The sequence below is a fragment of the Rhinolophus sinicus genome, linkage group LG10, assembly GCF_036562045.2.
Source record: "Rhinolophus sinicus isolate RSC01 linkage group LG10, ASM3656204v1, whole genome shotgun sequence".
Taxonomy (NCBI): domain Eukaryota; kingdom Metazoa; phylum Chordata; class Mammalia; order Chiroptera; family Rhinolophidae; genus Rhinolophus; species Rhinolophus sinicus.
The window spans coordinates 87029586-87047137 of record NC_133759.1 but is presented as its reverse complement, the minus strand read 5'-3'; the positions used below and the strand labels follow the sequence as shown (position 1 = coordinate 87047137).

The following is a 17552-nucleotide window of genomic DNA, read 5'->3' as shown; positions in this document are numbered from 1 at the left end:
CAAGGAAAGACTCCAGCTCCTCTGACGGCGGGGCTTATTTACTCTGCGCTTTCCCTCGATAGCCCTATGCTGTCCTGTCCTGACCTGTACTTCACAGGGGAGGGGCGCAGGCACTGAGAAGCCCGGGAAAGGGACACAGCTGGGAAGTGCTGGATCTGAGGTTCCTATCCAGCGCTGGCCGTCTCCAGATTCTCTAGGCTTCTACCTCTGCGCTGTGTTCCCAGTGCCAGGCAGGGCACTGGCAGCTTCGAGAGGCTTCTCTTCCTGTTGACTCTTGGAGACTCTTTTTTGTTTGTTTGTTTTGCAGCTGGAAGCTGAGGCTGTGTTCCGTGCCATCACCATCGCCAGCCAAACCAACTGCCCTCTCTATGTCACGAAGGTCATGAGCAAAAGCGCGGCCGACCTCATCTCACAAGCCAGGAAAAAAGGTGATTTGTGCTCCCAAGATCTTGGGGCCCTGATGTGCCACGTGGCCCCTTGCATCCCTGGATGTCCTGTGGTATAAATGGTGCCTACTTTGCTTATTGTCTTGCTGTCTGGAAAGCCCCTCATTCACATTAGCCCATTTGATCCTTTCCATATCTGCGTGGATAGCAGGATTCCAGATTTCTCCCACTTGGCAGATGAGTAAACTGAGGTTCAGGAAAGGGTAAGGGTTTTGCCTGAGATGACACAGCTTGGATCAGTTCTTTGCAGACTTGGTTCATCTTTCTTCCCCCCTTTGATCTTTTATTGTCAGTTCGCATTATCTGAGCTTTATAAATGGACTAATTAGTCAAGATTATATTGGGTGCCGTAGTCAAAGATCCAACTCAAACTGACTTAAAACAAACAAAAGTAACTTACTGGTTGAAGGTATTTCAGGCTTGGCCAGATGGAGCGTTTGAAACAATAGGATTAGGGCTCTGTCACTCGTTCCTGCTTTGGGTCTGCTTGGCTTCTGTCTGAACAGTGACAAGAATAAAAGCCAAGAGGTACCTGTTGTTCTCCACAATAGGTGGGGGGCCTGATAAGGAGGTAGAGTACATCTTTTCCAACAGTTCAAGCCCAAGTCCCCAGGAGGACTGCGATGACCTTGGCTTGGGTCATGGGCTCATCCCTGAACCAGAGTCTGCTCTGGCATAATTGATTGCCCAGGGCTGAGGGCAGGGTACAGGGGCAGGGTTCCCCCCGTGCTGAGCCACCCAGGTGAGCACAGGTTATTTTAAAAAGAGGTTGAATGCATCTCCAAAATGTGTCCAGCAGCATGACCTTCATGACCCAGGGCTCTGTCCCCACTGCCTGCTGCCTTCTTCCACGGCTCTTGGCTTGGGCTTCATAGGCTCTCCTTGTGCTAAGCGAAAGTTTACCGTCATTTTGAAGCTATGTTTTCTGTTTTTCATTCTTGTCCTTAATAGCAGACTCATGGGCTCACTGGTGTACAGAATGGCATTGAGAAATGAGAGACACAGGGCTCTGGGTGTGGTTGTGGGAGAGGGATCACTAGGTCTGGCTTGTGAATGTTAACTGCTGTGTGCCGGTGGCTGTTCTGGTAGTGGAGGGACCCACGCTGAGTGACTCACCTACCAAACTCAGAACTGGTCTGTTAAACTCCAGATGTGAGTGACTGGGGTAGCTAAAAATAGTCCTAGCTGACTCTGATGGCTGAGTGTTCAGCTGCCTGGCCTTTTGGCAAAAGGGACCCTGTTCTGATGGGAAGGGAATCTTCCTAATTGTCTGGACACTCTTTGTAGCTGGCAGATTCTGGGGCACCTCCTGCCTCACCCTGCTCACGGTAAGCCTGCTGTTTTCTCTCTCAGCTTTTAAACGTCTCAACAGGACATGCGTGGTTGATCCACTGGGTATGAGTCACCGGGCGAGAACCAGGAAAGCAGCCCAATGTTCCTCACCCATTCTTAGAGAAAGGGAGAGAAAAAGAAAAAGAACAGAAAGAAAAGAGCCTAGAGAACACCCTCACACCTCTTTCCATGACCACCTACCCTACCCACCCTCTCGGACCTTCTGCTGATGGCTACATCCTGCCTGGGACCCATTCTCAGGATGACCTGGGGGCATCAGGACAGAGTGTTTCAATTATATGCTGGCTCTCATTTTAAACTTCATGTAGAAAAATTCCTCACCCTTGACCTTCTGGCTCATGATTCGCTGGCAAGGAGAATGAGTACAGCTGTATCTCCAGGGTGGAAGGGCAGCATTACTTCAGTGATGAAAAACTGGCTGTTGAGATCGAAGCCAGTAAACATCTCATGAACTGTCATTCTCAAGGACAAAATCAAGAGCGTTCGGAGCAGGAAGATAGAGTGTAGCAGGGTTAGTCTTCCTCCCTGACCAGGTTACTCTGTAAGGCTCAGTGAGTTTAATCACCAAGTGCTCTTTACCAACTCAGCATGGCTGTTCAGAATTAATATTAGGAATCTACAATTTAACGAGGACCAATGTGTGTCCTGCACTGAGATAGAGACAGGCAGACCTCAGAGATATGGCGGGATTGGTTCCAGACCATCGCCATAAAGTAACTATTGCAATAAAGCCAGGTAAACACGAATTTGGGGGTTCCTGGTGCATATCAAAGTTATGTTTACACTATATTGTAGTCTATTAAATGTCTAATAGACTAATAAATGTCTATTAAATGTCTAAATGTAGTCTATTAAATGCAATAGCATTATGTCTAAAAAACATATACCTTAATTAAAAATACTTTATTGCTAAAAATGCTCACCATCGTCTGAGACTTTCATAAGTCTTTTGGCTGGTGAAGGGTCTGGCTTCCAATTTGAAAAACCACAATATCTGCGAAGTACAATAAAGCGAAACCCAATAAAACTAGGTATGCCTGTACTTAAATGTCTTATTAGGTAGAATTCTCAAAGAACCCTGAGAAATAGGCATTCTTACCCCCATTTCCCAGATGAGGAAATTGAAACACAACTTGTCCAGGATCTCTCAGCTGGGAGATATAGTTTTCAAACCCAGGTACGATAGTGACAATCTCCTTGTTCTACAGAGAGCCAGGTAAGGATAGTCCAAAGGGAGACTTCTTCCACTTTTAACAGTGTATTTTTCCAAACGATACTTGAGTGCTTGCCTTGACTTTTCATTTCTTCATTTCTTTGTAGTCCTGTATGCCTTAGTTTGGTAAATATTTTTGGAGAGCCTTTGAAATTCTCATTAATCTTGTGTGGATCCTTTTTGCTGTCATCCCACAGAACAGGGCTGTCATATATACGAGGTCGGACAATTAAGTTCGCAAACTTTCCACTGTGCGCATACACGGTGTCCGACCTCATGCATCGTTGCTGTTGCTTCCTTCTTTGCCCACGGCAGGCATCACAAATCAGTCATGAGTCTTTTCTGGTAAGACCAGAAGCATTAGTAGAATTCTTCCCTGCACAGAATTCCGAGCAACCAAAACCAATTGATAGGAGTTGAAGCAAGGAAAAACCTACTTATAATCCTGGCCATAAAGGCTTCCTAAACTTCAACCTTGTGGGGGACTTGAACGGAAGATGGAGGACCAAAGCTAAAGAAGCCCAGAGCTATAAGGGCCATCTTTAGCCCAAGATTTTGGCACTGAAAAACTTGGTGCCAACCCACCTTCTATTAGATAGCGTTTGCCTTTTGTATCACTATCCCTTCTTCTTTAAGAAGCTCAGCAAAAGATTAGATCAGTGTATTTCCCAATATACTTCCTCCCCTGTCCTTGGTTTCAGCATTGAAGCCCCTAATTCCAGATGCAGAGTCCATCCTTTGATGTGCCCCAGACTATGGTGTGTCCTTAAGCAAATCACCCCTTGCCTTAGGTTAAGGAGTAACAAACATGATGGAAATGACCATGAGAGCCTTTCATCCATGGGAGTGGATTTTCCTTTGTGGAACCAAAGCATGGGCCTTTGGGCCCCTACAACGGGAAGGAGGAGGAGGCATAAAGAAATCCAATTTACTCACCTTCTCCTATGTGCCAGACGCTTTGTATATGCCAGATCCTTTCATTTTTGCAAACCTGAGAAGTAGGCATCATTTTATCAATTTCAGGACAGATCTATTCCAGATTTTAAAATTTCTGAAATGAGAATGAATCTTATAACCTATGTATATACAAAGGGTGCCAAAAAAATGTATACACATTTTAAAAAAGGAAAAAACTGTTAAAGCTGTAATAATATATACCGATAACAAAAGAGGAATACAAGTCACATGTAGGCTTTTTTTTTTTTGGCATCCCCGGTATATATTTTTTGACTCAAAATTTGAGAATTAATACTGCATCTTGCAACCAATGGCTTCTGATAATCTAGGGAATATAATAACATGTTCCCATTTAGCAGCTAGACAAGCAGAGGCTTAGGAAAAGTAAGCCTCTGGACTTGAACCTAGGCCTCTCCAAAGCTATAGCTTTGAGTAGGCTAAGGGGCTATGATTATCTAAGCCAGGCCCAGGGCTTATGCAAACGCTTTGCCTATTTCCTACCCCTCACAGGAAATGTGGTCTTTGGCGAGCCCATCACGGCCAGCCTTGGCACAGATGGAACCCATTACTGGAGCAAGAATTGGGCCAAAGCAGCTGCATTTGTGACATCTCCACCTCTGAGTCCTGACCCAACCACTCCTGACTATATCAACTCCTTGCTGTCCAGGTTGGTGCAGAATGACAAGCAGTAGACCTTGTGTGGAAACATCCTGGGGCCGGTGGGATGAGGACTGAAGCAGCCCATCCATCCATCAGCTAGACTAGAGTCTGCAGTGAGGAGAAGACATTGAGAATTCCCCTGCGATCTGGAACGCAGACAACAGGCTCTTCCCCATCGTATTTTTTAAAATACTATTGTTATCATATTAATAATGGTAATAGCAGTTAATATGGAGTGTGTGCCAAGCACGAGGGCGAGACTACTCACATCTCATTGTTCCTCATAATAACTTCGTGAGTGAGAAACTTTCATAACCATTTTACAGATGAAGCAGCTGAAGGTCAGAGACGGAATGATTTGCCTAATTTTGAACAGCTGGTCATGATGACTAACCAAAATTATCGGGGGACTCGTTTGCTGCTGCCCTCTGCCTATCAGTCCCATCCATCATTTGGGTCCCTTCTATTTTATTACACTAGAGATGATCTAATCCCACCCCCTCATTTCCCATACGGGGTAACCAAGCCATAGAGAGGGGAAGACACGCACTCAAGTTCACATAATTGGCAAGAGGTAGAGGAAGGATTCCAAACTCAAGTTGTGACACTCCAAACGCTGACACTAGCCTCTCGAGTCTGGGCCTCCGAGGTGCCACTAGCCACCTGTCCCATTCACATGGAGTTTTTCTCCTTTGCCAGTGGGGACCTGCAGCTCTCTGGCAGTGCTCACTGCACCTTCAGCACCGCCCAGAAGGCGATCGGGAAGGACAACTTCACAGCCATTCCTGAGGGCACCAATGGTGTAGAGGAGCGGATGTCTGTCATCTGGGACAAGGCCGTGGTAAGGATCAAGGTCATGGGAGAGTGGCCAGGCTGTAAAAGTGATTAGCTATCAGTATCTTATGGCAAAGGGGCCTGGTTTTACTTTCATGGTTAACATCACAGAAGCTGACTAAAAAATAGCCATGCAAATGGACGTTCTCCCAAAGATTTCAGTAAGATTAGTAACTAACATATGAAGTTGATCATGTCCTTCTGTTTTATTTTAAAAACCCTAAAAACACTTACTTCAGAGCCAAATAGAATGCATATGATCTAGTACCTCATTTATCTACACAGTGTAATCCAACAGATTTCCCTTTCCTTCTTGGCTACCAGGAAACTCAAAGCTAGATTTTAAACTAAATTCTTTTTTCCTTACCTAGGCTTTCTGTTTTGAGAAGAGGGAAAAGATAAATATTTTTGTCTCTTCTCTTACATACTTACATTTGGTCCTTTTTTTTTTTTTACATTGTTATGTATTGATGAATGTATGTTTATCTTGCACTATCTGGAATTGTTACAAAATAATACACATTTTTTATTACCAACATGAGACATTCTCAATAAAGAACACTTGGAAACCACCGAAAAACACACACATGAAAGAAAACAAAAATTACTCAAATTCCACACCCCAGGGATAACCACTGTTATCATTTGGGTGAGGTTTTCCATTTTTATCCTGTGCCCATGTAAATACAAACACATATGTAACAAATGGCTCATCATCACGTTTGTTTTTACTGTGAATTCTCTATAATCCTTTTTGGAATTGAAGGGGGTAAAAGTAAGTAAATGTAACCAGAAAAAATGGATACTTCCCTGTTAAGCTATGCGTTTAACCATTTTGCCTGGATAACCATGACAGCCCGACCGATTCTGAAGCTTGCTGGGTGAGGTTCTGTGCTCACAACCTCACAGGTCCCATTTTATATTTTGGGGCCTTTGTGGTCACCCTGCTCTGACTTCAGAAGCCCTGCACCGACAATTTAAAAAAATTTTTTGTATTCCAATAGGCCACAGGGAAAATGGATGAAAACCAGTTTGTGGCTGTGACAAGCACAAATGCTGCCAAGGTCTTCAACCTGTATCCCCGTAAGGGGAGAATATCTGTGGGTTCTGACAGCGACCTGGTGATCTGGGATCCAGATGCTGTCAAGATTGTGTCTGCCAAGAACCACCAGTCGGTAAGGCTTGCGCTGATGGGGGTGGAGCAGCATGGAGAATGCGTGTAAGGAACCTGGTCAGGAGAGGTGTGTGTGTGTGTGTGTGTGGTGTACCAGGGTAGTTAGACTAGGATGTATTGCAATAACAAACCATCCCAAGTTCTCAGTGACCTAAAACCGCAACAGTGTATTCCTCACTCCTGCTTTCCAAAGTGGGTCAACAGAGGGGCTCTGCCTGTCACAGTCATTCAGGATGGAGGCGGACAGAAGTACCATCTCTACACGGGCTTCCAGGATGGCTGAGGCAGGGGGCCAGGTCATGTAAACCATGTACTGGCTTGGAAAGCTTTCCCAAGCCATTACTTCCTCTCCCTCTGCATTGGCCAAAGCTGGTCCTGTGGCCATACCTTCCTCCAGAAGGGCAGGAAGTGCAATGGCACGTTGTGCCTAGCAGGAAAAAGAATAAGAACATAATTGGTGACCAGCACTGATGACTTCCTCATGAGTTTTGGGCGGAAGATAATAATTAAAGCCCAGTACCTAACAGGCAGGGGCTTAATAGTTGCTAGTAAAAATAGTTAATAGTTTTTAAACACTTAGGTTTCAGGCACTGTGCTTGTAATTCATTCGATCTCCATAACAGTCTTGCACAGGTTGGCACTACTGTGTTTCCCCGAAAATAAGACCTAGCCGGACAATCAGCTCTAATGCGTTTTTTGGAGCAAAAATTAATATCAGACCCGGTCTTATTTTACTATAATAAGTAAAATAAGTAAAATTGTAAAATAAGACTGGGTATCATATGATATAATATAATATAAAAGACCCAGTCTTAAATTATATAAGACCCGGTATTATATTATACTATATTATATTATATTATATTATATTATATTATATTATATTATATGACCTGGTCTTATAGTATAGTAAAATAAGACCAGGTCTTATATTAATTTTTGCTCCAAAAGATGCATTAGAACTGATTGTCTGGCTACGTCTTATTTTCCTGGAAACACAGTATTATTATCCCCATTTTATAGATTAGGAAAGGGAGATGCAGAGAAATTAAATAATTTAGGCATCAAGGAAATGGTGAGGCTAGGATTCAAACCCAGACAACTCAACTCCAGACTGATGTCCTTCACCACTTTGCAGCGATGCTTGCACTTGTTGAATACTGAGAGGTAGGGAGAAATCCCATTTTTGATGGGAATGGCCTTTGCTCAAACACCATGTCGTATTACATTATTTCATTTCGAGCTCGTGGGGAACTAAGACTGCCAAGTACAGCATCCCGGGTGGTTATCCAGCTTCTCCTTGAACACTGCCAGCGACAACACTGACTTCCACACCAGGACCTAACTACAGATCGCACGCTTCTCTGCTAGGAATTCCAGCCTTCACTCAGTGAGCCTCTATCTCCAGGGCTCTACCCACCGAAAGCTTGCACATGTGCTGTTAGGCTTTTCCTCACTTCCCTGGCGAGTCAGTTCTAGGGACTCTGAAGGCAGGATCCCAAGCACATGAGAGCCGCAATTCCTCTCTCTGCCCTTCCCACGCCCACACCTATGGCTCTGCCCCTCACCCCTGTCTCTAGGCTGCAGAGTATAACATCTTCGAAGGGATGGAACTGCGCGGGGCTCCTCTGGTGGTCATCTGCCAGGGCAAGATCATGCTGGAAGATGGCAACCTGCACGTGACCCAGGGGGCCGGCCGCTTCATCCCCTGCAGCCCCTTCTCCGACTACGTCTACAAGCGCATTAAAGCCCGGAGGAAGGTGAGGAGCCTGGGAACCGAGGAGTGGGGCGAAGGGGTTTGTGTCCCCCCAGGCATGGGGATAGGAACCGTGGATCCGGAGGGCTCTGAGTGCCCCAGACCCTCCCCCCAATGTTCACAGCAGCAACGATCTCTTCCTGGAGGACAATAGCACAGATTTAATGTCCATGAAAAGGGGCTTCAAAACTTTTTTTGGCCAAAGAAAGTTTTTCTCAGATGGTATTTCTCCATTTTATAGTGCTTCTCTTTAAAAGAATTTAAAATTGCAATGATTCAAAATCATATCTATATCTATACATATACATATATACATATATATATATACACATCTTTTTTTTTTTTTTAAATAAATTACTCTTTAAGGCTTACAATGCAAACCCGCAGCCCACACCCACCCCTCCCTGTCCCATTCTGTCTAGTTCCTCCTCAGGGACAAACGTTTGTAACTCAGCTAGTTCTGAAGTTCAAATAAAACCTTATTTATGTTTTTTATTTCAAACGTCCCACATATCAGCTCTTTATTTCCACCAATGTGACGTAGACTCTGGACCCAAAGAGGCGAGGATGATGTGCAGTTATTGGTCGAGGATTTTGGGGAGTACAGATGTAGTCCGCATCCCACCTGGGTCACTAGCATCTGCCAACAGGATGAGTGTGGCCAATGTGCCTGCACCTGAGTCACTCACTAGCAGAGGAGGAGGGCCTAACTAAAGATGGCACACTTCTCTGCTAGGATTCCCAGCCTTTACTTAGCGAGCCTCTATCTCCAGGGCTCTACCCACTGAAAGCTTGCACATGCGCTGCTAAGCTTTTCCTGGCAGACGTCCTCCAGGTCTTACGTTGAGCCTTCCTGTCCTGTCAGGCTCCTCTGGAATGTGTCCTCATTGCCTCACCTGTAACAGGTGGAGGGTGTGTGCCACAGTACTGCTGCCTTTGGTGGGGGCGGGGTCTTGCAGTGTTTAATATACTGTGAGCCCCTCTGGAGGAGGCCCCGTGCTTCAGGCCACCATAAGCCCCAGCACCTGGCACCAGGCCTAGCACAGAGCATCAGTTGTGTGATGTTGCTGGCTGGCTTCACAGTCCCAGGGCAAGTTCACAGCCAGAGGCCAGTGGGTCCAACCACAGGACACTCATTTCAAGGCCTGCCAACTCCCATCTGTGCTGAGGAGCCGGAGGGTGGAGCTCCCATGGGAGCTCATCCTGCCAGCACTTACGACCTCATCGCCCACCACCACCCGTCCCACGGGCTGTGCTCCAGCCAAGTAGGCAGACCTAACAGTCCGTAGCGTTTCCACCGTGGGTTTCTTCTGCTGGGAACACTACCATCCACCTCTCCTCTTCGTGCCCCAGCCTCCTCCCTCCCTCAACCCTGGCTCCATAACAAGCTCCTTGGATCCTTAAGACCAAGGTTCACCTATTTACTGACCTCCTCCATCATCACTATCGCAACGCCCCACTTTTTTTCACACTAGTTCTCCTTTTAAAATAACCTTTTTGTTGTTACTATTATCAAGCTCCCACCACACACGCTTAATTCACTGATATATTTGTGCTACCTAGAACAGACCCTGACTTGTTGAAGGAATAAATGGTGACGCGCTCTCTCTGTTGCAGATGGCAGACCTACACGCAGTCCCGAGGGGCATGTATGATGGGCCGGTGTTTGACCTGACCAGCACACCTAAGGGGGGCACCCCTGCGGGCTCCACCCGGGGCTCTCCCACGAGGCCGAACCCGCCCGTGAGGAACCTCCATCAGTCGGGATTTAGCCTCTCAGGTGAGTCAGACAAGCTGAGGGCGACCATGAGTGAGAAAGGGCAGAGAGAGGGGGAAAGCGGAAGATCAGCGGCCAGCGACTATCGGGTGACCCTCGGTGCTAACCTGGACCTTCTTTTAAGCTGGTTACTGGGCAAGCAGGAAGGTTTGCTGAATCAAAAAGTAGTCCTGTTGAGAAAGCAAGGTAAACTCAGGTTAAAGATCAGGTTTAGAGGGTGACCAGTTAGTTCTACTTAGAGCTCATGTCTGGTGGAGGTGAGGGGGGGCTGGGGCAAGATGGTTTCCTTTGTGAATTGATAGTGATTTTCTACATAAGAATGTGAGAGTTGTACAATGTGTTGTGTTTTCTTTGTTTGCCCAGGTTAAGAGAGAACTCGGATTATTTTTATGTTCAAACTGCAATAGCTTCTTCTAACCTAGGATTTTTATTATATTCTTCCCTTCCTAGTGATAATAATAAAGCCAGCAATAGCTACTGTTGATTGAACATTTACCATGGGATTAATATGAATGCCATTTACCGTGTCATTAATATTATCTATTCTTTAAGAACTACCTGATATTAATAGAAAATAGTTATTCAATTGCTCCATAACCAGTAGTCTTAAAATGGGGGGGGGGAATGTAGATTTGCATGTCTATGATGAACTATTTAAATGTGAGGGAAGCAAGATAACAAGAAGGAACAGAGACACGTAGAGAAAAAACAGTCTAGGGAAGGAAGAGGAGTAAGGAATGGGAGAAACAGACAAGAGGGAGGAAAACATAAGGGGACGTACATAGGGGAGGAAAACAAAAGGGCTAAAAGTTTTGAGATGACATGGCCAGGGGTCACATTATGCTAGTCACAGAAACTTTTGTCACTGTTTTTGCCATTTTCTGCTCCCTGGCTACTGTAATCCCTAAACTTTTAGCGGTTCCTTTCTTATGGATGGACATCAGTGTTTCCTTTGGTACCGTGGCTACAGGGGCCCGGTCATCACCACTCCAATTGTGAGACCTTGGGCATGTTACCTAAACCCTCCCAGCCTCAGTCACCTCCTCTTTCAATGGGATAACAACAGTACCTCTCAAAGGAGAGTGGTGAGAATTGAATGAAAGAACCTGAGAAACACTTAAAATATTGCTTGTCACAATGAATGTAAGCAGCTATTTTTCATCCCATCCTCATTGTTCTCTTTATTATCACTGGTATGATGCTGAGGGTCTGATGAAATCTGGATTAGAAACCGGCTTTCCCAGGCGGAGGGCGATTTTTCTGAAGGATAGGTATGAAACTTCTGGAATATCCGACAGACTAGAATGGGAGTTTCTTGGGAGATGAGTCCAGGAACGCACGTAATATCTTACAGCCTTAAAATTAATCCAGTTTCTCTCTTGTCCACTCCCCCTCCGCCCTTTTTTCTCCCGGGGAATTTATTGCCAACTGCAGGCACTCAAGTGGATGAAGGAGTTCGCTCGGCCAGCAAGCGCATCGTGGCGCCCCCTGGAGGCCGTTCTAACATCACATCCCTGAGTTAAGCAACCCCTTCCCAAAGAAAGGGGGCAGAAGCAAGAAGAGATTTTTTTGAAGCCAAAATGGTACACCGATATTTAAGAAGGAAAGCGAATCCAAACAGTTGCGATCTAAAGAATCAATAAGCCTCAAGCCTTATGTTTCTCTAATGTTACGCTCGCTTGCCTAGCTTTACGAATATTGCTTTGTCTTCTGTTTATGCCTAGCCTTGATTTTGTTGACCCTCCCTCCTCCCATTTACATGCATGCAATCAGACACTCTAAGGTAAAAGAGTCTGCTATATAGTGTTGAGAGTGTGTGTAGTGCTGCATCTTAAGACAAGGGGACACACAAAGCTGGATATCAGGAAATGAACAAAAGGGACACAGTTATTTGGGGTGAGTGGGTGGTGGGAGCCCAGAGCAAGGCAGAGGGATCAGAGGGGCTGGGATAGGGTATGTACGGAGGGGAGAGGGGTGGGTGGGTGAGCATAAGGGGTCCTGTGTATTGTGTTAATGAATTACATTTATTTCCATGGAAGATGGCTCTTTGGGGCACCTATCATGGTCCCCTGGGGTCTACAGAGGAGGCAGGCATTCTTTGGGTTCCGGACTTTGTCACGTCCTCTCTTAGTAGATTTTATTCCTTTGAACATTTTATTAAAACACCAAAACCCAACCATTGCTTCCACTTGCTTGGTCGTGCCAGTGTTTGGTCAGGCCTCTTTCTCAGCATTGCTTTCAAACTCTTCTCTTTCCTGGGTTGGGAAGGAAGAGAGGAAAGACACTTGTCCTCCTCTGGCCTACCCACACCTCTTTGGTGCTCTTCAAAGGCAACCGCTGGGAGCACAGCACGAGCCCTCAGGGTGGGGGCAGCCACACTTCAGTAATGCCTCCCTCTAAACCTGCGTTGGAGATCACCTCTCACTCTCCTGTCTTTGCAAACCAAGAAAAGAAGCATGCTTCTGGCACCCTGAGTTAGGACAGGAGTGGAGAGGGGCCGGTGATGACTCACCATCTTGATCTCCTGAGATCCAGGCACAGCCATGATTGAATAGGATTTTTGTTGTTGTTGTTGTTATTGAAATTTTATTTTCTTAGATGTTCCTTAACTTTTACAACAAATAGGTCATCTCAGCTTATATGGGAGTCAAGCAGGAGTTTGGGAAAGCCAGTCTGGAGCAGAAGGAGCACGTTCTATGGCCATGGCTCTACTTTTCAATCCTAAGCCATCTGTCTCCCCTTCCATTAGCACATCCTTTGGAGGAACTTTGGTTTCAGTACCAAAATATCCCAAAGCAGGTGCCCGTGGCATCCAGCCTTCCTGACATAGCACCTAAAGGAAGTTAGCAAGGAGTGTTTGCATCGACCTTGTCTGTCAGAGCTGAATGTCCATTTCCACATCTTGCCACTTCTGAAAATTCAATGTTGGAGCGAGTTCTGTGAGCCAGATGGAGATCTGTACAACTAAGAGGCCCATATGTATTGAAAACTCTATTCAACCTGGGATCAGACGTCTGTGTTGGGAGATCCAGCTGGTAGAACCCGTAACCCTGTGTACTAAGTACTTTGAAGAGAAGAGCAGGCCTCAAACACTTTCAGGTGCTTCAGAGAAACCATTGTCATTAACCGAAGGTTTTAAGTGGAAGGCCAGAGAAAAGGGAACATGTAGCTGAAGAGGAATTTGGAAATAGCCAGAAAAGAGGATTTCCCGTAGCAAGCTAATTTCTGTTCTAATCATGAAAACGATGATTTCCCCTCAAAAGAAGGAATTTTGCTACTTTTAAGGCTTTTTCATGAGGTCTTTATTTTAGGGAAACTTACGTGAAGATGTGGATGTAACTCTTGGTTTATAACTCAAAGATGTGGGGACCTGTTGCAAACTTGGAGTGACCGTTTTGCAGACGAGTAGCTTGTCAAGTGGGAAGCATATTCTGTATACCTCGTTGGCGGGGCTCTGCTTTAGGATATCTTGTAGTACCAGCCATAACCACCAGATGGAGGAAAAGACACATAAATAACTAGTCAGAGCGGCCCCTTCTGTATTTTTGTTGCTGTTACAGCCGGAGTCCAACTCATCTCCCTCCCTGACCTCTCTGTTCCATGAATATAAATCTTTCATGGCCCAATTGGTTGCATTTAGGCTGTCTGAATGAAACGTCCAACCAGAACTCTATGTTCTGCACAAGTTTTCCATGCTGTAGGAACAGCCCTTGAATGCCTTCATGACGGGCAATGTGATCTGAGGAAGCCTCCCTTTCTTCACTTACTATTAGTAACTTTCCAAGCATAGAAATTCCTGAGAATTCCAAGAACACCCCCACTATTTCCTTGACTTTGATTTCTGGTTCCTTCTTACAAAAGGTAAAATTTATATTCAATTTGTCCTGTTTCATAAGATATATCAAAGAGCCCTACACAGGGTTTAAGAAGAGAATGGCCCTCTCAGAATTCACTGGCACCTCATCCAACTGCGGGACGGCATGCTGGATCTTCTGTCTTCCTCCCAAGCTTTCTTTTGCTGTCTCATGTCTTGGCCTGGCCCCTCTCTAAGGATGCACCCCCACCCCCAGCCTTCTCATATTGTTCCTAAACCCAGATGGCGATCCACTAGGGTTCTGTCTGGCAGGGCCACAATCTTAGGTAGTAGAGAAAATATCTGTGGAACTGTTAAATCAGCCACCCCAATAGAGAGATTTCTTACTAAGTTTTCTAAAAATGGAAGTGTTGTAGTCATCCGGAAAATGGGTTTCCTTCAAAGTCCAGTTGTCCTTTGGCCTTTTTCTTCATGACTACACCAGAGTCATGCTTCTGTTCCAAAGGCCTCACCCCTAAGCCTGGACTTTTGTTCACCCTGAGAAGCCCTTCCCAACAACGGGGTGATGAGTCCCACAAGCTTCCCAGGGCTTCTCCCTGAAAAGCTCCAGCTTGCTTTCCAGATATACACATGGGCTGTCCTGGGCAGCCAGCATTCCTTGTAAGTTCCCTCTTTGGAAAATGGTATGTGAGTGTTCAGTTCTGTGTCTGGTGAATATGGACAGACAGTAAATCTCCCTGTGATCTGTGGTAGCTGTGAGGCAGCTCTGGAATGTGAAGAGCTGTTTGGTTTGAACCGTGAAGAAAACTGTGTTTTGAGATTAGCTGAGATAAGAAAAAAAAGAAAAAAAAAGTTCATCAAGTGACTGTTATTGTAAACCCGGTTATTAAAATAACTCTAAAATCACAGATGTCGTTTAGTCTTCTTGTTCTGTGTGTGACATGCCATTTCACCTAAAGCATTCAAGTTGAACAATAAAACTGACAGAGTAAGAGGGCAGATCTGATGAAAACAGAGTTATCCTGAGAAAATTTGTGGAGTTTCTATCTTTTCAGTTGAGGTTGAGTTTTTGTTTGGCCACAGAGTTTGATGCCCATTGAAACTTTGGGGAATGACAAAAGTTTTTTCTATAAATCATCAGATTCAGTATTAGCATGAAAAGCACTGCCATTTGGAATAAATCTAGTTGAGTCCAGAACAGATCCTGAAAGGATTTGTTTCTTTGGTTATCCCCTTAAAGCATTGCTTCTTCCTAAAAGCCTGGACTTTGAGAAAACTCAAACTAAGCATGTTCCAAAATATATTCTCTAGCAAACTTGTCCCAAAGAATCTCATGAGTGTTGAAAAGGATTATTTACTATGTCTACTCTTCTGAGAGATTTAAAGTGCATATCACCCAGTTCAAGTCTCTGAGAAATACTATGTCTTTTAAAAATTGTCGAATTCGTTTCTCAAACTATTTTTTGACTACATGTCATCTTTTAATATTCCACCAAACATGTTAGGCTAAACTTTTTTGGGAAAATACTCCTGGATACAATTACAATTTATGTAGGACATTTTTCATTGCATAGTGTGTGTATGTATATATATATATATATATATATATATATATATATATATATTTTTTTTTTTTTTTTTTTTTTTTTTTTTTTTTTTTTAAACATTTTTTAAAGTCTGGTATAACTGAAAACTTCAGGGATAGATTTGGGTAGAGTCAAGTATAACCAGATCTAGAATATTGTTTCTTTTCATCTCTTAGCCTTGCTTGCCTTTAGTTGGTGTTTCAGTCTTAGGAATGCTCTTCCCATGTGGGAACAAAACTGGCCATCAGCATCTCCGGGTTTTCATTTTACCTGCTTAGCAACTTCAGGGGAAGGAGAGAGACTCCCTTAGTAGGTCTCGCCAAAGAGACTGATTCTGATTGGTCTGGCTCAGGTCATGTGCTTTCACCATTGAACTTGTCACTATAACTGGGAGACTGTCCACAGTGATGATACCTTTTAGTACAGATGCTCAGAAGCCATACTAAAAGCTACTCTGAGCACGTAAAGAATTATTTCAGTTTGAGGTTCAAAGTTTGACGATTAATAAGCTTTAGCTGACAGTCCCATTTTCTGGCTCAAATTCAGGATTGTGGAAACACTCTTCCTGCTTAGGATGGGCCTGGGTTTAAAGGGCACAGTCAATGCTTATAGTGAACTCGGGTTGCAGGGCTCTATAAGGCTCAACTGATGAGCAGTTGAAAAAAAGTTAGTGAAATTCACACATTGACTAATTTTCACACTTCTATGATCTGGAGGTATTCTGGGCTGAGTCACATTGACCAGGTGGGGAATGAGAACACTAAATAGGAATAATAAGATCCCACTGGTTTCAAAGAACTTTCTGGAATCCGCTCTGCTACCATCAGGCCATCACAAAGAGAATACGAACCATGAGCAGAAAGTGGGGGATGAAAGGGCCAAAGCAACCTGCAAAAATGAGATCATGTACATGAGGCTGGCGCTGTTCAGAATTGAAAGAGGTCTAGACGCTGTGCTGTGCTGAATTGGCTGCGGAGAACATGACAGGACATTTAACATAACCTAGACCACAGAGCCCTCAGCGTGTAGGACTTTAGAGCCCCCAGACTTACAAGAGACTATTTCAGGACAAACCCCAGGAACCAGCTGCCCTACTGGCTGCCAAGCTATTATGGGTGTGAGAGGTAGTGGAAAAGCCCCTTTATTCTCTCCTGAGGCAGAAGTTGCTTCTAGCTGTAAGAGTTCAGAGCTGCTATTCCCTTCCTGTCCCAGATTATGGGCCTGGAAGATCCACCTGCTGCTTTGGTGTATGGGATGGGACAGGAAGATGTTGGGGTCGGAAGGCAGAGTGCTGAAAAAAGCGGTGCATGGGCTGTCTGCAGACTTAAAGCCACAGTGAAAAGCAAAATCTGGAATTCTGGGTTGTGTTCCCTAAGGTGAATGCTAGAAGGTCAGGTTTTTAGTTTTTACATATGGGCATTAGGTAAATTGTGTTCTATCCCATAGTGGATAAAAGACCATCTCTATCACCGCTTATCTGGTAATGGACATTCCTCATAGCAGGAAATGCAAGTAAGAACAAGTGACTTTTGGTACCCACAACCCTTTCTCTAGGGAAACCATTACACAGCTGACAAAGAAGGGTCAGTGGCTTACTGTATACAGAAGACATTTTAATACACGCAAGCACATTCACATAATAGCAGCTACAGCAGAACAGAAGCACGTGTGTCCCATTCAAGGGCTGCCCGTTTAGAACAGCACGGACAACAGAAGTTTGGAATTTTAACATCAATATTTACCAGCAGACACACTGAGCTCGTAAGAAACAGTAATCACAAGGAGACAGAGCAGGAAACAGGATTTTGTGTAGACATAATGCAAGGACAACAGGGTACTGAAACTCACTGTGCTTTGCATGCCTTTTAGTTCAGCTTTTGGGGAATTGAAGCCTTAGAGTTACGGCGTCAACCCAAAGTAGCAACACTGGTCCCTGCTAGCTATCCTACCATTCTTTCTGCATAGCTGTTTATTCGTCCATC

At 44.7% G+C, this 17552-nt stretch overlaps 1 protein-coding gene across 4 annotated transcripts in view; it reads left to right on the top strand.

Annotated features, from left to right (window-relative positions):
• The window catches only part of DPYSL3 (dihydropyrimidinase like 3), a 107046-nt gene extending 92154 nt beyond the window's left edge, over positions 1–14892 (top strand). For all 4 annotated transcript variants that reach the window (XM_019739098.2, XM_019739101.2, XM_019739099.2 and 1 more), the window contains exons 8-14: positions 308–428; positions 4480–4636; positions 5329–5470; positions 6468–6638; positions 8218–8397; positions 10011–10173; positions 11605–14892. In XM_019739098.2, coding sequence (XP_019594657.1) covers positions 308–428; positions 4480–4636; positions 5329–5470; positions 6468–6638; positions 8218–8397; positions 10011–10173; positions 11605–11693 — 1023 coding nt within the window. In that variant the 3' untranslated portion in view covers positions 11694–14892. The remainder of the gene's footprint in view (positions 1–307; positions 429–4479; positions 4637–5328; positions 5471–6467; positions 6639–8217; positions 8398–10010; positions 10174–11604) is intronic.
• Positions 14893–17552: the final 2660 nt, after the last annotated feature.